At 38.1% G+C, this 18,154-nt stretch overlaps 1 protein-coding gene across 1 annotated transcript in view; it reads left to right on the top strand.

Annotated features, from left to right (window-relative positions):
* The first annotated feature begins 352 nt into the window (after positions 1–352).
* The window catches only part of LOC126263611 (Bardet-Biedl syndrome 4 protein-like), a 152,217-nt gene continuing 134,415 nt past the window's right edge, over positions 353–18,154 (top strand). Inside the window, exons 1-4 of the mRNA XM_049960698.1 lie at positions 353–464; positions 603–745; positions 895–1,007; positions 16,721–16,815. Of these exons, the coding sequence (XP_049816655.1) occupies positions 353–464; positions 603–745; positions 895–1,007; positions 16,721–16,815 (463 nt within the window). The remainder of the gene's footprint in view (positions 465–602; positions 746–894; positions 1,008–16,720; positions 16,816–18,154) is intronic.

Below are 18,154 nucleotides of genomic sequence, written 5' to 3'. Positions count from 1 at the left end.
CATTAGTCAAAGGCGACGAGTTGTATCCCATTCTTCAGTTGCCCCGAGTAACCTTACTGTGTTTTCACGAAACGTTCAAGAATATAACTGACATAATATGTAATGATGACACTCGCTCCACTCCCGAATTTGTGACAGGGAAAAAACGTATATTTAACGGTAAATTTATCTCTGGTAGGGCGGCAATGCTAGTTGTTGGTGGTTGCTAGGCAACGTGAACCCGCAAACAGAACGCTATTCTGTGAGCGAAGTCAATGTTTTGGTAGATATCTTGTGAATGTTGTTATTGCTACAACGCCAGTAACGTGCGTGTTACACATTTTAGATTTTAATTGGTGAAGAGTCATAAATAATGAATTCTGTAAATACACATGGCATACCAAACGGTCGGCCCACTGTTGGAATATCAAATTCGGCGCGAGTGTCAAGCGTCGCCAGAAGTGGTGTGGGGAGACAGAGAAAAGGTACGATTGATTGAAAATCTGTTTAACTGCATTTTAATTCTGTTGAGAATTTTGATTTTGCAGTGATTAGCCACTTGGTAGGAAGGACGTAAGAGTTTGTTCTTCCACGTTTTGTTCTCACCAGTTTTCATGTTATAGTTCCAGATTGCCCGTTAATTGAAAGTCGTAATTGGTTAATAAATCTAAATTACGCACGAAAGGAATTCGGGATATGTAAAATATTAATCCAAGAAGAACTCGAGAAGAGCAAAGGATTCTCTGAATTCGCAAACTATATGCAGGTATCAACAAACAGTTATTTTCATAGTTGTAGATTTTGCAGATCGAGATTATCGTATACACATTCAAAATGTTCTGTGCAGAATATTCAATTTTACGTACTTATAATAACTTGACAAACATGAATTAAAAATGTATTTACGCCTTGTAGGGTTTAATACTAAGGCACGAAGGAAGAATCCAAGATTCCCTCGAGTATTTTCAAACATGTCATGCCATTAATCCCATGAACGTGGACAACATCAAGCAGGTTGCAAGATCTCTGTAAGTAGTATTTTGAAGGATTTGAATGAGATAACTCTTTTTATTCTAGATTTCATTTCATAGTATCTACTACAAATTAATTACTTACTTGCCTTCGTACATAAAGTTGTGTTACTTGCTGCATGTATTGAATGGTACGTTATTAACAGAAAATAATCCATTTTCAATTAGCCCACACATTTATTCATCCAGTTATCGTACAATGATATATGATTTATAAATTATAGAGTGCAGCAATCAGTCGTCCTTTTTTATAATTTATTATGCAAATCCAGATTTCAGCTAGTAGCTGGCCATTCTCAATGCACTATTTTCTAACCTCAGTGCATGTACGTCCCTGTTGTTCGGGTGTCAGTCTAAAAAATGACAACTGATTGCTGCACTCTGTAGTTTATAAGTCACATAACAGTCGCTGAGTGCACCCACTTTCCGAATGGAAGGTAACCTGATACTAGATTTGTAACCAAAATACAATTAGATTAGATTACATTCAGTTTTCATTCCATAGACCTTTATGAGATAATTCTCGTGGGTGTGGAACAAGTCAGAAAGTATAAAAAACATAAAACATTTGAATATAATACTGACTACCCTGATCATTTGTCAGGAGATGGTCAAAATAGGTAAATACATTACAGTAAACTGGATCTTCTTTAATAAACTGTCAGAATGAAATGTAATTATGCACTTTTAATAAATTTATCATACACGCAAGGTGGTTGGTAGAGGTAGCACCTTTGCTTGGGGTTGACTCAGTACTGGTCCTCACCACCCCAGGGATGAGCTGAGGAGGTATGCAAGACCTTTGCCTCTGAGGAAGCTACGTCCAAGACCGTCCGTGCGTGGTGAAGAGCCACATCCTACACGAGGTGACCCTGTTAACGCAGAACACGGTGGATCGATAGGAGAAAACCTTGAAAAAAAATCTCACATTCCAAATCCTCAATGCGTCTGTACTCGAGTCGAGCGGCAGCGAGGTCAGCGTCTGTCCATCTAGTAGGTGCGGCTGCATTATATGCTCCAGGAACTGACAATCCCTGGTTCTAAACACCCAGTGGAAACACTGGACCAAAACTTACAAGCTATCATGATTCGTGAGAGTAATGACAGAATTACCCCAGGTGGTAACCAATCCACTCGTCGACAGACGACAACTGGGTTTTCGGATTCTGGGGAACCCGGGCCATCACGATCAGAGTTCTCAAGCAAACTTCGTCCCAAGGTTCCCATGTACATTCGTACCTTTAACATTCAGACCCTAATTCAACCTGGAAAATTACACAACTTAGTAACAGAGCTAGACCAACAAAAAATTAAGATCTTAGCGTTAGAAGAAACTAGATTCACGGATGAAAATACAATAGACTATGGAAACTATCACATCTTCAAGAGCAAGACTGACAAACGAATTGCCAATGGTACGCCACTCCTGAGAATGGCATTTGCGGTGCACAGAAATATATTAGGCTCAATTAGAGAGGTCTCTTCCATAAATAATCGCCTCATGACCTTGCGTATCCAGTGCGCCAACAAGAAATACACATTGATAAATGTTCATGCACCCACAAACATAGACAACAAAAAACACCAACTACAAACTGAAAAATTCTGGACTAAACTTGAAGATGTCATGGCCAAAATTCCCTGGGATGATATCAAAATCTTAATGGGAGATTTCAATGCACAAATTGGCAGAGAGAAAGAACACCAAAAAACTGTAGGAAAATATCCAGCACACAGATTCACCAACAGAAACGGACTGAGATTTGTTGAACTATGCCAACAAAATAATCTAAAAATAATGTCTACATCTTTGAGAAAAAAACCTGGAAAACAAAAGACCTGGAGGTCCCCCATACAAGAGATCGGCGAATATCAGATTGACCACATTGCCATCTCCTATTTCGTACAGAAAGAGATCCATGATGTCCAAGTCCGCAGAGGGGCGAACATTGACTCAGACCACTACTTAACACGCATTAAAGTGAAATTCACCCCAAAAAAATTCTATCCGAAGAAAACACACATGATGAAATTTGACACACGAACAATCAAAGAAACCAATCTGAAGGAGGAGTGGGAAAAGGAACCAGCTGACTCTTGGGAAAAATTTCGAACAAAAATTACAAAGAAGGCAAAAGAACTGATCCCATTGAAAAAGAACACAAAACACCCCTGGTGGGACTCTGGATGTGAAAAAGCGCTGGAAGAAAGAAAGAAAGCCTTTCTGAAGTATAACAGTAAAAAATCCCCAGAAAATCTAGATCACTTCTACAACACTAGAAGACAAGTGGCAAAAACAATCAGACAAGTCAAGAGGAAGTACCTCAAGGAACAGTGTGAGTCTATTGAAGAAAATTTCCGTAACTATAATGTACGAGACTTCTATAAGACCTTTGCTGGGAGAATCAATGGATACGGCTCACGAAATCTATGTTTCAGAAAACCAGATGGAAAACTAGCGCTCACAAATCGGGAAAATTGTGAGGAGCTGGCGAGATACTTTTCCGGACTCCTCAATCGCCCTGAACCTTCTTCAAGATTCCCTCAAGAAACTGCTGTCTACACAAATCCAGAATCCCCACCTACACTAGAGGAGATCCAAAGACATATTCATAGACTGAAAAACAACAAGGCATCCGGAGAAGATAATATCACTGCAGAACTACTTAAAAATCTTGGACCAAATTCCCTCAAAGAACTCACTCAACTCATCACAGACATTTGGCAGACAGAAAAACTACCAGAAGATTGGAAATGCGCCCTAATTCATCCACTGCATAAAAAGGGAGACATGGCAGATATAAACAACTATCGAGGAATCTCCCTTTTCCAAGTCACTTATAAAATCCTCTCAGCTTGTCTTCTTCAACGAACACAAGAACAACTCGAACACAGTATTGGTGAATACCAAGCTGGCTTTCGCCCTCACCGATCCTGTGCAGAACAAATTTTCAATTTGAAGACAACACTAAAATACAAAGCAGTCAGAAACAGTCCGATCATTTGTTCCTTTGTTGATTTCGCAAAGGCTTATGATTCAATCGATAGGCAATCTCTCTTTATTATCCTTGAGGAGCTAGGACTCGATCCGAAAACCCTAAACCTTATCAAAGAAACGCTCACAAACACAACTTCTAAGATAAAATTCCTGGGTGAAATATCAGAGCCCTTCCTGATCAAAACCGGCGTCAGACAAGGTGACGGCTTGTCTCCACTCCTCTTCAACCTTGTCTTAGACAAAGTCATCCGAGAATGGGAAAAAGAACTGAAGAATCAAAATTACTGGAAGCCTATACAACTAGGAAGATCTAAAGATGGTATTAAAATTTCATGCTTGGCATTTGCAGATGACGTGGCCATTCTAGCAGAAAACGAGACCACAGCAATTAAACAGATAGACATTCTCAAAGAATGCGCCGAAAAAGTTGGGCTACAAATTTCCTTCCAAAAAACCAATTTCATCTGCTCAAAATTTGAAACTCAAAAACTGACTACAAAATATGGACAAATTGAGAGAGTTCCATTCTTTAAATACTTAGGCGAGGTCCTAGAACCCACAGGGGGAGAGAAAACTGCACAAAAAGTTCGACTGCAAAAACTGAAAAGAGAATACTGGAAAACCCACAACATCTACAATAAAAAGTGTCTCTCCATTCACTCAAAAATACGACACTACAATACAGTAATCAAGCCCGAAGCACTATATGCCAGCGAAACACTCACACTCCATAGAAAAGGCGACCTGGAAGGCATCCTGAAAGAGGAGCGCAAAATTATCAGAAAGATTCTTGGCCCAAAAAGAACTGAAGATGGATACAGGTTACAGTCTCGGAAAACTACAGAAAAATTATCTAACCTCGCCGCAGACATCCAGAAAAGAAGACTAAAATTTTACGGTCATATCCACAGACTCCCAACACCCAGACTCTCCCACAAAATTTTAATATACATTGAAAAATTGAAAACCATACCCTGGATAAAAGAAACCAAAACAGATCTAGCAAATGCACAAATAAATTCTTCAGAAGTTATAAACAGAAATGTATACAGGCAAAAAATCAATAGTTGGAAAGTACAACCCGAGAATGAAGTTTGCAAGAGACAGGGGACAAAATGGACAGAGGAAAGAAAGAGAATTCATGGGGAAAGAATGAGAGAAGTTTGGAGAATTAAAAAATTGAATCGGAAAAGCTTTGCGTGATCCGTATGGGTCCAATCGCACATAATAATAATAATAATATTTATCATACACGAAATATGTAACTATTACTGTTGTGACCCAATACTGTCAAAACTGAAATGTAACAGACTTTTTACTGAAGCTGGTCTAATACTCCCTGTTAAGATATTCATCTATTGAGTAGTGGGGGTTTGCTTATCAAAAAGTCTTTTAAATTCTGTTTAAACTGTGCATTACCTGAAATCAAAATTTTAATGGTTGCTGGCAATTTATTGAAAATATGTTTTACTGAGTAGTGGACTCCCTTTTGGACCAAGGTACCAAGGTAAGTGATTTTAGATTATTATTATTATTATTTTTTTAGATTGTTCTTATCCCCTGGTATTGATACTATGTATTGGGCTATTGGGTGGAAATAGAGATAATTTAGTTGCAAAAAATTTCATTTAGAAATAAATATACTGAGAAGCAGTGGTTAGGATATGAAGTTCCTTGAACAGGTGTCTACATGATATTCTTGAATTTGCACCACAAATGAGTCTTATTACACGCTAAAAGCTTTTGCTCGGTTTGTCAGGTTACCCCAGGATATGCCCCTGTATGATAGAATAGAATGAAAATAAATTGCAAGAAAAAGTGCATATACACCAGATATAGGGGCCTAAGTATGCTTTTATGAGGAAAGGAGAGATAGTCAGCTGTGACTCTGATGAAGGAACCATCCTTGCACTTGTCTGAAATCCAGAATATGAGGTCAAGGTATTAACAGCTGCACTGCCTCATTCGGTTGGTCCCTTTTGTTCAAAGTACTTTCATATAAACACTGTTTGCCCTTCATCACTGTAGACATCAAAAACGTCTGCTGATGATTTCAGAACCATGAATTTGCTGCGCTGTGCCCCTGCACTAACTCCAGTCCATAGGGAAAACTGATTCCAGGCTCGAAAACATGCCACTACACGATTCCCCATACATGTCTTCATACGCTCACCTCAGACTGACATCCCCCTCCCCCTCCCCCTCCACGATGAGTGTGATGCTGATCCCCCTCCCCCTCCATGATGAGTGTGATGCTGATGAGTGTGATGCTTTTCACATGATAGTATTGCAATAGCGTTACAGTATCATAGTGTGATAAGGAGGTGGTGTTAACCCTCCATTATTAACCACTATTGTGAATCATATAAGTAATCTTCTTGCTAAAACATTACATGCAAGGGACACTTTAGCTGCCTTTTAAAACAGGTGTATCTTAGTAATCTTTTCATCTGCTTGGACACTTTATTATACAGCTTTATTCCATGATAGAATATACCATTTTGAGATTTTTGTTTGTTTTTCCTTGGTAATTGTAAGTCCAGACTGGCTCTTGCTCCATGAATACTCTTAATGAAATACTTAGCAATATTTTCTCTAACATGCGTAACAGATTGGAAGATGTACTCACATGGCACAGTATGTGTACCAGTACCCACATTTTTAAAAAGGTCTTTACAATGGGTCCATCTACTACTTCTGGTTATTATGTTGTTATTCTTTTGGCCCTTTTCTGCATTTTAAAAACTGTATCCGTCTTTTGTGTCTTCGATCCCCAGAAAAGAATCCCATAGCCACGATTTTAGAGTACAAAAGTATGCTACCACAAAACATTTGCTGTTAAAAACTGAACATGCTGGTGACTTTTTTTTTCTACCCTCTTCGTGTGTTTGTCCCATGTTAATTGACAATCAGTATTCATCCCTAAAATTTTTTGTTACGCTATCAGTAAATTTATTAACTATGCATAGCGCAACACAAGTGTGTTCTCTCTATAATCCTGAAGTGCATACTGTTTGTTTTTTTTTATGTTCACTGCCAGTTTATTACACACTAACCAGTTGTAAACATCCATGAAGGTTTCATTTTCTTTCTTTCATAGCAGTTGAATGACTATAATGTTGTTGTCACCAGGAGAGAGAACTTGTCCTTAATTATAGGTTATGGGGAGTTACTAAGAGATTACGGAAGTTAACATTTTACAATTTGAAGCTTTAAAAAGTTGGAAAAGGTACTGTGTACATTTCACTCACCTATGCTACTAAAATGTTTTACATATTGTAATGGTTTCCTTCCTGTGTACATAGTAAACTTGTCTGTGAATCATTTTGTCTCCATATCTTCCTAAGTGATGACAAACAATTTTCATTGTGCACATGTCTGCTTAGAAGTTAGGAATAAAACTGCTTTCAGATCAAATCACATCACAAGTTCAAGGCATTCATGTGTAAGCTGTTGTGGTTTTTCTAATCAGATGATGTCACGAGATACACAGTTCACCTATTTCTCCATACTAAATAATACACAGCACACTGATGCTTTCATAGTAATGCCCTTCTCCTTTACTTTAAAAAAAAATTGAGCTGGGAGTAAATTTCATCTGACTGATGAAAGATTTGATAATTTTGTGTGTTTGGCAGTTTTATTTGTCTTTTTACAATTTAAGTACATTATTTACATGGTGTTTGCTGCTTAGGATTTCTTTAACTTAGTTTTTTGTCAAAAAGGCAAGGAATTATAATTTTTTTGTTCCTTCGGCAACTATTAAGTTTCTGAAAAGACAAGCCTGATACAAATGATAATGCAAAATTAAACAGTGCAAATGATATTTGGAGTGAAAGTGGGGTAAAAATGAAAGTAAAAGATGATTGCAGTAATAGGGTACTGCAAAAGTAGGCCTAAGTACTGTAGCAAATTCAGATACTTATATTGGAAAGCACCAGAGTGTTAATACAGTGGATGGCAGAGTAACAAAACAATTTGCAGCTGGACTGGGAAGGGCACCCTCCAAATTTGCCGTGTGGTTACTGACAGCCTCTTCTCAAGCTTGACAGCTATGTGCTGGGAAAGTTATTTATATATATTCAAAACAGACGTGAAACCAATACACTACCCTATGTTTACGTGTTTCTTGTCTGACTTATTTTACTAAAAATTTATGACCACTGGATGTGTGAACTCTTTCTACTTTTTGCACATTGTTTTCCAAGTAAGAGTGGAAGTGCTTGTACTATATTCCTCTTATGCCTCGTGATCCTACCTTGTTTAGTAATATTTTATGGCCAACTGTATCAGAAGTCTTGAACAAGTCAAGGACTATGCCTGTAACACAGCCATTCTTATCAAGAGCTTCAAGTACCAGTTTTGTGAAATCTGTAGTGGCCAGCAGGTGTATTTCACCACTTTTGAAACCACACTGTGCTTTGTTTAAAAAGTTGTTTTTTTCATGCAACTATTTAGTCTTTCCTTAATGACTGATTCAGTTATTGCTGTGAATACAACCATAGTGAAACTGGCCTGTATTTTCAATACCCTCAGCATTATCTTTGTTTAGTAAGGGCACAACTCGTAGGCACACTGGAGAATTACCCGACTAAAGGGCTCATTTTTTATGTTTGTTACTGGGGATTTTATGCTGTCTATGTACAACTTCAGAACAGAGAGTGAAACCTCATCTACGCCTGCTTACTTCTTATTTTTTAATTTCTGCAGTGTCTTCCTGGTTTTAAGCTCTATTGTGGCCTGATCATCTTTTGTGAAATCCTTGCACATAGGCCCCCATTTTCTGTCACATGATTCAGCCCAGCACGTGACTTGAAATGGCTGGTGATAGGATACTCCTCCCATAAATTCTCCAGTGCCATCACTGGTATCTACCAGCAGTGCTCTCTTCTTCCGTACCGTGTTACCCTGATTGATGCTTTTTGTGGTTTTACTAATTTGGTGATGGTTATTTTGAGTAGTATCTGCTTCCTCATCCTTCCTATTGGTGTGCAGAGTCTGCTGTACATTTTCTTCTCCTACACCATCTTGAAGTTCCTCTCCGCTCAACTCCGACAGATGGAATGTGTTGCTAGTAGACACAACAAAATTGTCAGACTGTGTCCTCCTCCTGTTAGCCTTCCTACCATCTGCCAGCATGTCTTTTATTTCTTCCTTTCTTGTTGCTTCATCATTTACAACTCTGACAGTATTTCAGGGACATATTTTATCAGACATTCAGTTTCATTATTATTTTGTTCCAAATCTCCTCACATGAAGACATCAAACCCGATGTTACTGTATTTCTTCTGTCTCATTAACTGTATTTTTTATAATGTGATCTCAAGCCGAGATGATACCACCAGGATGATGACAATAACTTGTCTTGAATGCCAGAGATTGACAACTATTAAAACAGTTTGTATAAATTAAATATTCTGTCAAATCTTAATTTTTGTGACATAGGTAACCCACAGAAACTTGCCACGTGTAAAGTGAAATTCATGTTCCTACTTTTTGTGTGAGACCATTCATTTTTGGAGATCGAATGACACATTTTTGATGTCATATTGGAGAGTAATGTTGCATTCCCAAATCCTCTGTGACCTTCTTTCCACCATCATCAATATCTGTCTTCTCACTTCTATCTTATCCCCACCCTCCATATTTACCAGCACTTGAGATACTACACTCGAATAAGGGAGAAATGGAGTTTGAACCCTCAACTGGCTACCTGGATTGAAGATTTTGTGGTTTTGCTAATTTGCTGATGGGTATTTTGAGCGGGGCTCTGTGAATTCACTTCCTCGTCCTTCTCCAATACAAACTTGGGCACCAAATTTAATGGCCATGTTGTTGATGCAGCGTGAAACAGTATAGTCTTCTCCTTTCTTCTCTCCATATTTGTTTTTCCCTCTCTTGTATTGAACATAGATTTCCCTGTGTCCTCTAGGGCTGATGTAAATATTCTGCCACTCATTTCTATCAGAAAACAAGCTTGAGAAAACTTGCACTACAACAGTTGAACCTGTTGTAAATGACCCAGCATACAAAGAGGTAATCAACAGTTTGAAAAAGAAAAAAAAAAAGAAAACTGAAAACACAAAGCAGCAGGAACAGATGGAATACCAAGGAAATGCTGAAATATGATGATCATAAAATTCATGAGAAATTATTTCATCTTATTCTTAAAATTTGGCAAGATGAAAAAATACCTGGTGATTGGAAGGAATCAATCATTGTCCTTGTACACAAAAAAGCAGATAAACATAATTGCAGGAATGTCCCTATTAGTCATAGCTTACAAAGTACTGTCAGATGTAATGTAGGAAAGACTCGTCGCCTATACCAAGGATATAATAGGTGACTCCCAGAATGGTTTTTGGAAAAATAGATCAAAATATAAAGCATATTATACATCAAACTTGACAATGGGAATATAACAAGAGCATCTGTTCGTTGTGTGTTCATAACTTTCAGATAGCATACAATTCACTGCACAGAGAAATGGTATGGGAAATCATGGCAGAATATGGAATCCCCAAGAAACTCATAATCTTAGTCCAAGTGTGTTTGGAGAAGGCAGTAAGCTGGGTGACACACTGTGACTCCAGTTGTTTTGAGAACAAAACTGGGCTGAAGCAAGGTGATGCTTTAACCCTATTTACCTTCAAAAATGTCATAGGAATTGTGGTAAGAGAAACCAAATGAGCAACAAATGAAAACATCACAGATAAACACCCAAATATACTGACGTATGCAGATGAGATAATTTTAAGAGGAAGTAACAGTGGTGAAACTGACACACTGTTCAAGAAGCTAAATAATACTGCCCTGAAAGTAGATTTAAAAACTAATGAAAAAAAAAACAGAGTACAAGATCCAGAGTGAAATTTTCACTGTGCACTGATATGAAATTTCCTGTCAGATTAAAACTGTGTGCCAGAGCGAAACTTGAATTCAGGACTTAAGCCTTTTGTGAACAGGTGCTGTACCAATTGAGCTATCCAAGGATGTCTCATGACCTGTCATCACTACTTTACTTCTGCAAATACCTCATCTGCTACCTGAATCCAAACTTCACAGAAACTCTCCTCTTCACAGATATCACACTAACAATTTTAAAGAATCTGGCTGTGATTTCAGTCACAACTAGAAGTTGTAAGTCTATGAAGTTTGGAATGTAAGAGTTGGGGTACTGTCAGAAATAGAGCTGTGAGGATGGGTTGTGAGATGTGCTTGGGTAGCTCAGTCAGTAAACAATTGTCTGCAAAAGGCAAAGGTTCCACTTTGAGTTCGGTCCAGCACACAGTTTTAGTCCTAATGGTCTCGTTCCTTCGGCTTATCCACCCATCACTGCCTTTATTACTATCTTCTCTCCTCTACTCCTCACATGTCCATACTCCTGGGTCTTTTGGTTTTCACACTTGCTATGATGTCAGGTAGTGTGTATAATTGTCTGGGTTCTTTGCTTTTCCTTGTTCTGCACTGTTCATTTTCTTTCACTTGTCCATATATTTTTCTCAGTACTTTATTTTCAAAAGTGATGAGCTTTTTCTCTGCTTTTTTCAGGATCCATGCCTTGCTTGCTTAGTACACTATTGCTTTGATGGTGGTCTGATATATTCTTATTTTTGCCTGCCTAGATAGTAACTTAGATCTTATAATGTTGTGTATTGCTCCTAGACATCTTCCCCTGGCTTGAATTTTCGAGCTAGCCACTGTGGCTGAGCAGTTCTAGTGCGCTTCAGTCCGGAACCATGCTGCTGCTACGGTTGCCGGTTCGAATCCTGCCTCGGGCATGGATGTGTGTGATGTCCTTAGGTTAGTTAGGTTTAGGTAGTTCTAAGTCTAGGGGACTGATGACCTCCAATGTTAAATCCCATAGTGCTTAGAGCCATTTGAACCATTTTTTGAATTCTCGTTACGATCTTAGGCAACTGAGACTTCAGTCATGTGTGTGTGAGTTATAATTGCATGAGTTTACAGGGTGTTACAAAAAGGTATGGCCAAACTTTCAGGAAACATTCCTCACACACAAGGAAAGAAAATATGTTATGTGGACATGTGTCTGGAAACGCTTATTTTCCATGTTAGAGCTCATTTTATTACATCTCTTCAAATCACATTAATCATGGAATGGAAACACACAGCAACAGAACGTACCAGCGTGACTTCAAACACTTTGTTACAGGAAATGAATTCGCAGAAGTGTACCTGTGGAGGCCAATCAGCTGCTGATAGTGCCTGCACACGCTGTAAATGGTACGGAAACAACTGGTTCTCCCGTAGCACTCTCCATACAGTGACATGGTCAACGTTACCTTGTACAGCAGCAACTTCTCTGACGTTGACATTAGGGTTATCATCAACTGCACGAAGAACTGCCTCGTCCATTGCAGGTGTCCTCGTCGTTCTAGGTCTTCTCCAGTCGCGAGTCATAGGCTGAAATGTTCCGTGCTCCCTAAGACGCCGATCAGTTGCTTCGAATGTCTTCCTGTCGGGACACCTTAGTTCTGGAAATCTGTCTTGATGCAAACGTACCGTGCCACGGCTATTGCACCGTGCTAATCCATACATCAAATGGGCATCTGCCAACTCCGCATTTGTAAACATTGCACTGACTGCAAAACCACGTTCGTGATGAACACTAACCTGTTGATGCTACGTACTGATGTGCTTGATGCTAGTACTGTAGAGAAATGAGTCGCATGTCAACACAAGCACCGAAGTTAACATTACCTTCCTTCAATTGGGCCAACTGGCGGTGAATCGAGGAAGTACAGTACATACTGACGAAACTAAAATGAACTCTAACATGGAAATTAAGCGTTTCCGGACACATGTCCACATAACATCTTTTCTTTATTTGTGTGTGAGGAATGTTTCCTGAAAGTTTGGCTGTACCTTTTTGTAACAACCTGTATATGTGTGTGTTTGCTGTCTAATTCTGACAAAGGCCTTACTGTCCGAAAGCTATCATTTGTGACAGTCTTTTCGTTGTGCCTATCTGTGACTCAGCATCTCTGCTATATGGTGAGTAGCAACTTTCCTTCTCACAATATTGTTTTCGCTCTTCTGCGTTGGTTAAGTTTCTGATTGAAACTTCCTGGCAGATTAAAACTGTGTGATGGACCGAGACTCAAACTCGGGACCTTTGCCTTTCGCGGGCAAGTGCTGGCAGAAGTAAAGCTGTGAGGATGGGGCGTGAGTCGTGCTTGGGTAGCTCAGTCGGTAGAGCGCTTGCCCGCGAAGGGCAAAGGTCCCGAGTTCGAGTCTCGGTCCAGCACACACTTTTAATCTGCCAGGAAGTTTCATATCAGCGCACACTCCGCTGCAGAGTGAAAATCTCATTCAGGTTTCTTATTGTTAGATGGTTTGGTCCTAACTGAGCTCTTCTTCCTATTACAATGAACTTCGTTTTATTTTCATTGATACTTAGACCTATTTTCTTAGCTTCTTCCATCAATACAGTTTCCAGTTTCTCCATGTCTTCCATGCTCCTTCCTATCACCAAAATATTATCTATGAAAGCCAGAACATTTATTTTTTCCCCTTTGATGACTCCTGCACTTTCTTGTATTACTCTCCTCAGGATGCTGTTGAGTGCAAAATTGAACATCTCCCTGTCTCACTCCTGTTTTTACCTCAAATGTTTCTGAGAAGTCCCCCTGTACTTTCACTCTACACTTTGATTCTATTACACACACTTTTGTTAGATTTGTCAGCATGTCCGTATCCCACACTTTGCCATTATCCTCCACATCTCCTATCTTACTGCACTGTCATATGCTTTGTTGAAGTTATAAACATACAGAAGGTATCCTGATCAGTTCTTATCTAGTATTTGTCTTAGTGTGAATGTTTGGTTGGCTGTTGACTTACCCTTTTGAAACTCCGTTTGTGCTGTGTCTAATATTTCTTCAGTGTATGCGTTGAGCTTGTTCAGTATAATTCTTGGGGTTATTTTATAGCACATGAATGATAGAGATATCCCTCTATAGTTCTATGTCAATATTTTGTCTCTCTTCTTGTATATGGGAAATACAGCAGCAGTTTTCCATTCCTCCGGCATTACTTCTTTCCTCCACTCCTCTTTTATGAGTTTGGCTAACAATTCCTATGTCTTGTCTCCCCCTTCTTTGGTGAGCTTTGCTGATATCATTCTGTGCTTGAGGCCTTCCCATTTCAGTCTTTTTATTGCCTCATTCCCCTTCATCAGAGTTGGCTCTTCGACTAGTGGTTGTACGTTCTGGTTGTTTTCTGCCCTGTTTTCATTCTTGTAAGTGTGTACCAGATTGTTCAGAAGTTCTTTGAAGTATCTTCTCCAGTTCTCTAGATTCCCTTCATTTGTAGTGATCAGTTTCCCATTCTCATCCTTCATTATTACAGGCTTATCTCTCTACTCCTTTCTATAGCTTCTCATTGCCCTGTAAAACTATTTACTATTTTTCTGGCTGTAATCCTCCTCTGCCTTCTCTATCTGTTTATTTATGAGTGATGTTTTCTCTCACCTGATTGCTCTGCTCATTTATCTCATGGCTGTCCTGTATTTTATTTGGTTTTCATAGTTATTATTGCTCATCATTGCCTGTGTGGCTGTCTTCCTGGCCTGAGCAGCTTTTCTACATGTTTCATTGAACCATGGTTTGCGCTTAATACTGCTATTATTGTTATCTCCTAATAGTTCCTGTGCTGTCTCCTTCTTGTTCCATTTTGTACTGATATCTTCATCTTCTTTCATATTGCTTTCATTCCATGACCCTGTGAATCCATTTGTAACCTTAATCTTAAACAGTTTATTCACTTGGTATTCTTTTGGTCTACTCCCATATACTCTTTGGGCTCTTTTGCCACAGTTGCTCTTACTTCGTTCATCTTTATAAGCACAGGAGAATGTTCTAATCCTATCTCAGCCCATCTCATTGTCCTAACATCAGTTACTACCTTTTTATGTTTTTTCTCTATCAAGATGTGGTCTATTTAGTTCCTAGTTAGATCATCTGGTGAGGTCAATGTTTCTATATGTATGTCTCTATGGGGAAATGATGTACTGACTATTTGCATGTTTCTGGCTGTGGTGAAGTTGATGAGGCTTCTATCATCATGAAATAGAATGTACAAGCTTAACATGCATATATATGGTTACCATTGATGTTCTTACCCAATTTTGGCATTTAAATCTTCCGGCACGATTCTGATTTCGTACTGTGATAATCTGGAGCACATCTGGTGTAAGGTATCATAGAATTCATGTTTTATGTCTTCCTTCTTGTCCTCAGTTGGGGTGTGGACATATACTAATGAGATGTTTCTGTATTTACCTTTGATTCTGTGTCCTATATTCATAAGCTTGGGTTGTTTGCCGTAACATTCATTCCAGTCCGAGGCTGGGTGTGAGCGCAGAGGAACACTCGAGTTTTTTTACAATGTTGAATGGTTAGTCCAACGATTAACCTTCCCACTTTATCTGGACTTGGGACTGGATGGAAGGCTATCTTCCTCCCAGATGTTGTTAATTAGGAATAGCATGGCAGTAAAAAGAAATATAAATGAAAGGATTGTGCTAGAATTTTTAGTATAAAAATTATCTGTAAAACTGTAAATTTAATAAGGAAAGTTAAGGAAAGTAACAGCAGAATGTAAATAATTGGGAATTAAAAGAGGCCACTCACTGAATAGCAGCAGTGTGAAGTCATTGCCAGATATACATAAAAGAGGAAGAAAACATTCTAGAATAAATCGTTTGTCAAGTGAGAGAGTATGTTCACCCCTCCCCCACTCTCTCTCTCTCTCTCTCTCTCTCTCTCTCTCTCTCTCTCTCTCTCTCTCCTGTGGCCTTGTGTCCTTACCCCAGAAGCTAGCAGGTTTTCTTTCACTTTTGTGTGTATGTGAAATATACTGAAATGTCGCAATATTATGAGAGGAAAGAATTGCTTCTCTAATTGCACTCTATAATATATGTCTATTGATGGAAGTTCCAGTATATTAATATTAACATTACAGTGTTATAGAAAGGAAATGAGAATCATGTTGCAGATGAGATTGGTACTTGCAAATATATATATATCAGTTTTCATTTTGTGAGGTATCTGCTTGAAATTGTGTGTTAAATATTAGGTTATTTAATTATTTTAATTATCTACTGCACTCTATTGAAAAAACACATTTCCATTCAAAATCAACTGAAGCTGCACAGAATGATTGCTTATTTGCTGTGTTGTCAAACTAGTAGGCACAGCAGTGCCCGTTGTCAGTACAATCAAAATATAGTAGTTTTTATTTTGTATTAATGTTGATTTTGTGCTATTCCAATAATCGTTTTAAGGTAGTTCATTTTTGTCTTCTATAACTTTTGATGCTGCTGAACATGGGTACTTGTCCTGGCAATTGTTTGATAATATTATGAATAACATTAATTTTGTGCAGCTTTAGTTTACCATGAATCAATACATTACATTTTAGCAGTACCAGATGCAAAAGATATGCCATTCTCATGTTTAACTAATTTGATTATTGTATGCCATACATGACTCTTATTCCCTTTGACTGTTATGTTCTTGTATGTGAACGCTCAAAGTATGTATTAGATAAATGTGAAAAAACGTCTCATGGCAATTTCAGATATGTCTTACAAAAAAATTTCTGGTAACTGTGCTACACCCAGCCTTTAAACTGTATGTTTATATATACTCATTCATTGTGTAATTTAATGTAAACATTCCAATCATAGGTATCTACTTGGAAGGCACAGATTGGCCTTAGAGGCGTACCGAGAAGCAGAAAGTCTTGTTCTCAAGCCTGAATGGGATATTTATCATAACTTAGGTATTCCTTAGAAAAAAAGCCTTTCTGGTTTTCATCTCAATTGCTGGTTTCACTATTTTGGAAGCACATTTTTGCTTGAAATATGCTGAGAAAATTACAGTACAGATTTTTATGAATTATTTTAATTACTTTCTTGCACTTCTTTGTTTGCTACTGTTTTTGCAGTGACATACAAGTATATACTGAAACCTTTCAAACTTAACAGCAAAGAGTACAAAGAGCACCACACTGCATGTTTGCACTGTAGTATGGCATGAAGTTCCTTACAATACGTTTTCATTTTGAAAATGTGCCATAATTTTAAGTGTACATAGCTGAAATATGTGCATTGTGAATAGCAATACAAAAGGGAAAATAAAAGCTGCAATGTTAACTATCGAAACTGAAAGTTATTTTCACTTTTAAAAACCTCTCTACCTAATATACTGATTGGGCTACAGTCACATTCCTTTTTATCTTCCATAGATGTAGCCCCCTTTTGTTTATTCATTGTGCGTATGCCATTCAGTACACTTTGCTTTGTATTAAGGTGTAACAAAAGTTCTTCCTTTGTATTCCTGTGCCTGAATTTGAATTCCGTAAACCCTATTTGGTTATGAGCCCAGTCAAAATTTCACCACAGAAGTTTCTTCATCTTGCTTTGCTGTTAGACTATGAGGAGCAATACCTTCTCCATTGTGCCTTAATTATGTATAAAATAACTGTAACATATACATATTCTGTATTTTCAGTTCACACAAAGGTTTCAGTGAAACAAGCTCATCCATATTTAGGGTCATTCCATCTCAAATCAATACAGAAAAGTACAGTTTTCAACCTGACCATTCCCTGTTTTTATCAAGTTTGGTGTGTTCATTGCACAAGAGGAGAGAATGAAAAATGTCCGATTTCAGAATTATAACACAAGTATGACAAAAGTAATGGCTGCCTGGAGTTCTAAAAATATGTGGAGTATTCAAGTAACACTGCTGACAAAGGCAGCTGCAACTTGTGTTCTAATAGAGATAGAACTGTGATCAGATAATTCTGGAAAGGGCTAAGAACAAGCTTTCAAGTGATATCAATCATGGTCATATCCAAATTGTGTACTTATTTAAGATCAGTTACCTTAACCTTATCACGAAGCATGTCACGTTCAAAATTTCTATAAAAAATGTATTTGTTTTTCATCTTATACCACACAACATAGTAAAAAGTCAAGTTGGGATGACATTTGGCTTAGGAGATATAAATTAGTATCTACGGCTGTGTGATACAATAAAGTAGTATAAATCGAATGCAAACTGCATTAAATGACATAAAGTAATGAAAAACATGTTAACTGTTAAAAAGATGGTGT

The sequence above is a fragment of the Schistocerca nitens genome, chromosome 6, assembly GCF_023898315.1.
Source record: "Schistocerca nitens isolate TAMUIC-IGC-003100 chromosome 6, iqSchNite1.1, whole genome shotgun sequence".
NCBI classification, from domain to species: Eukaryota; Metazoa; Arthropoda; class Insecta; order Orthoptera; family Acrididae; genus Schistocerca; species Schistocerca nitens.
The sequence above is the reverse complement of the archived record's forward strand: the minus strand, read 5'-3'. Positions and strand labels throughout refer to the sequence as shown.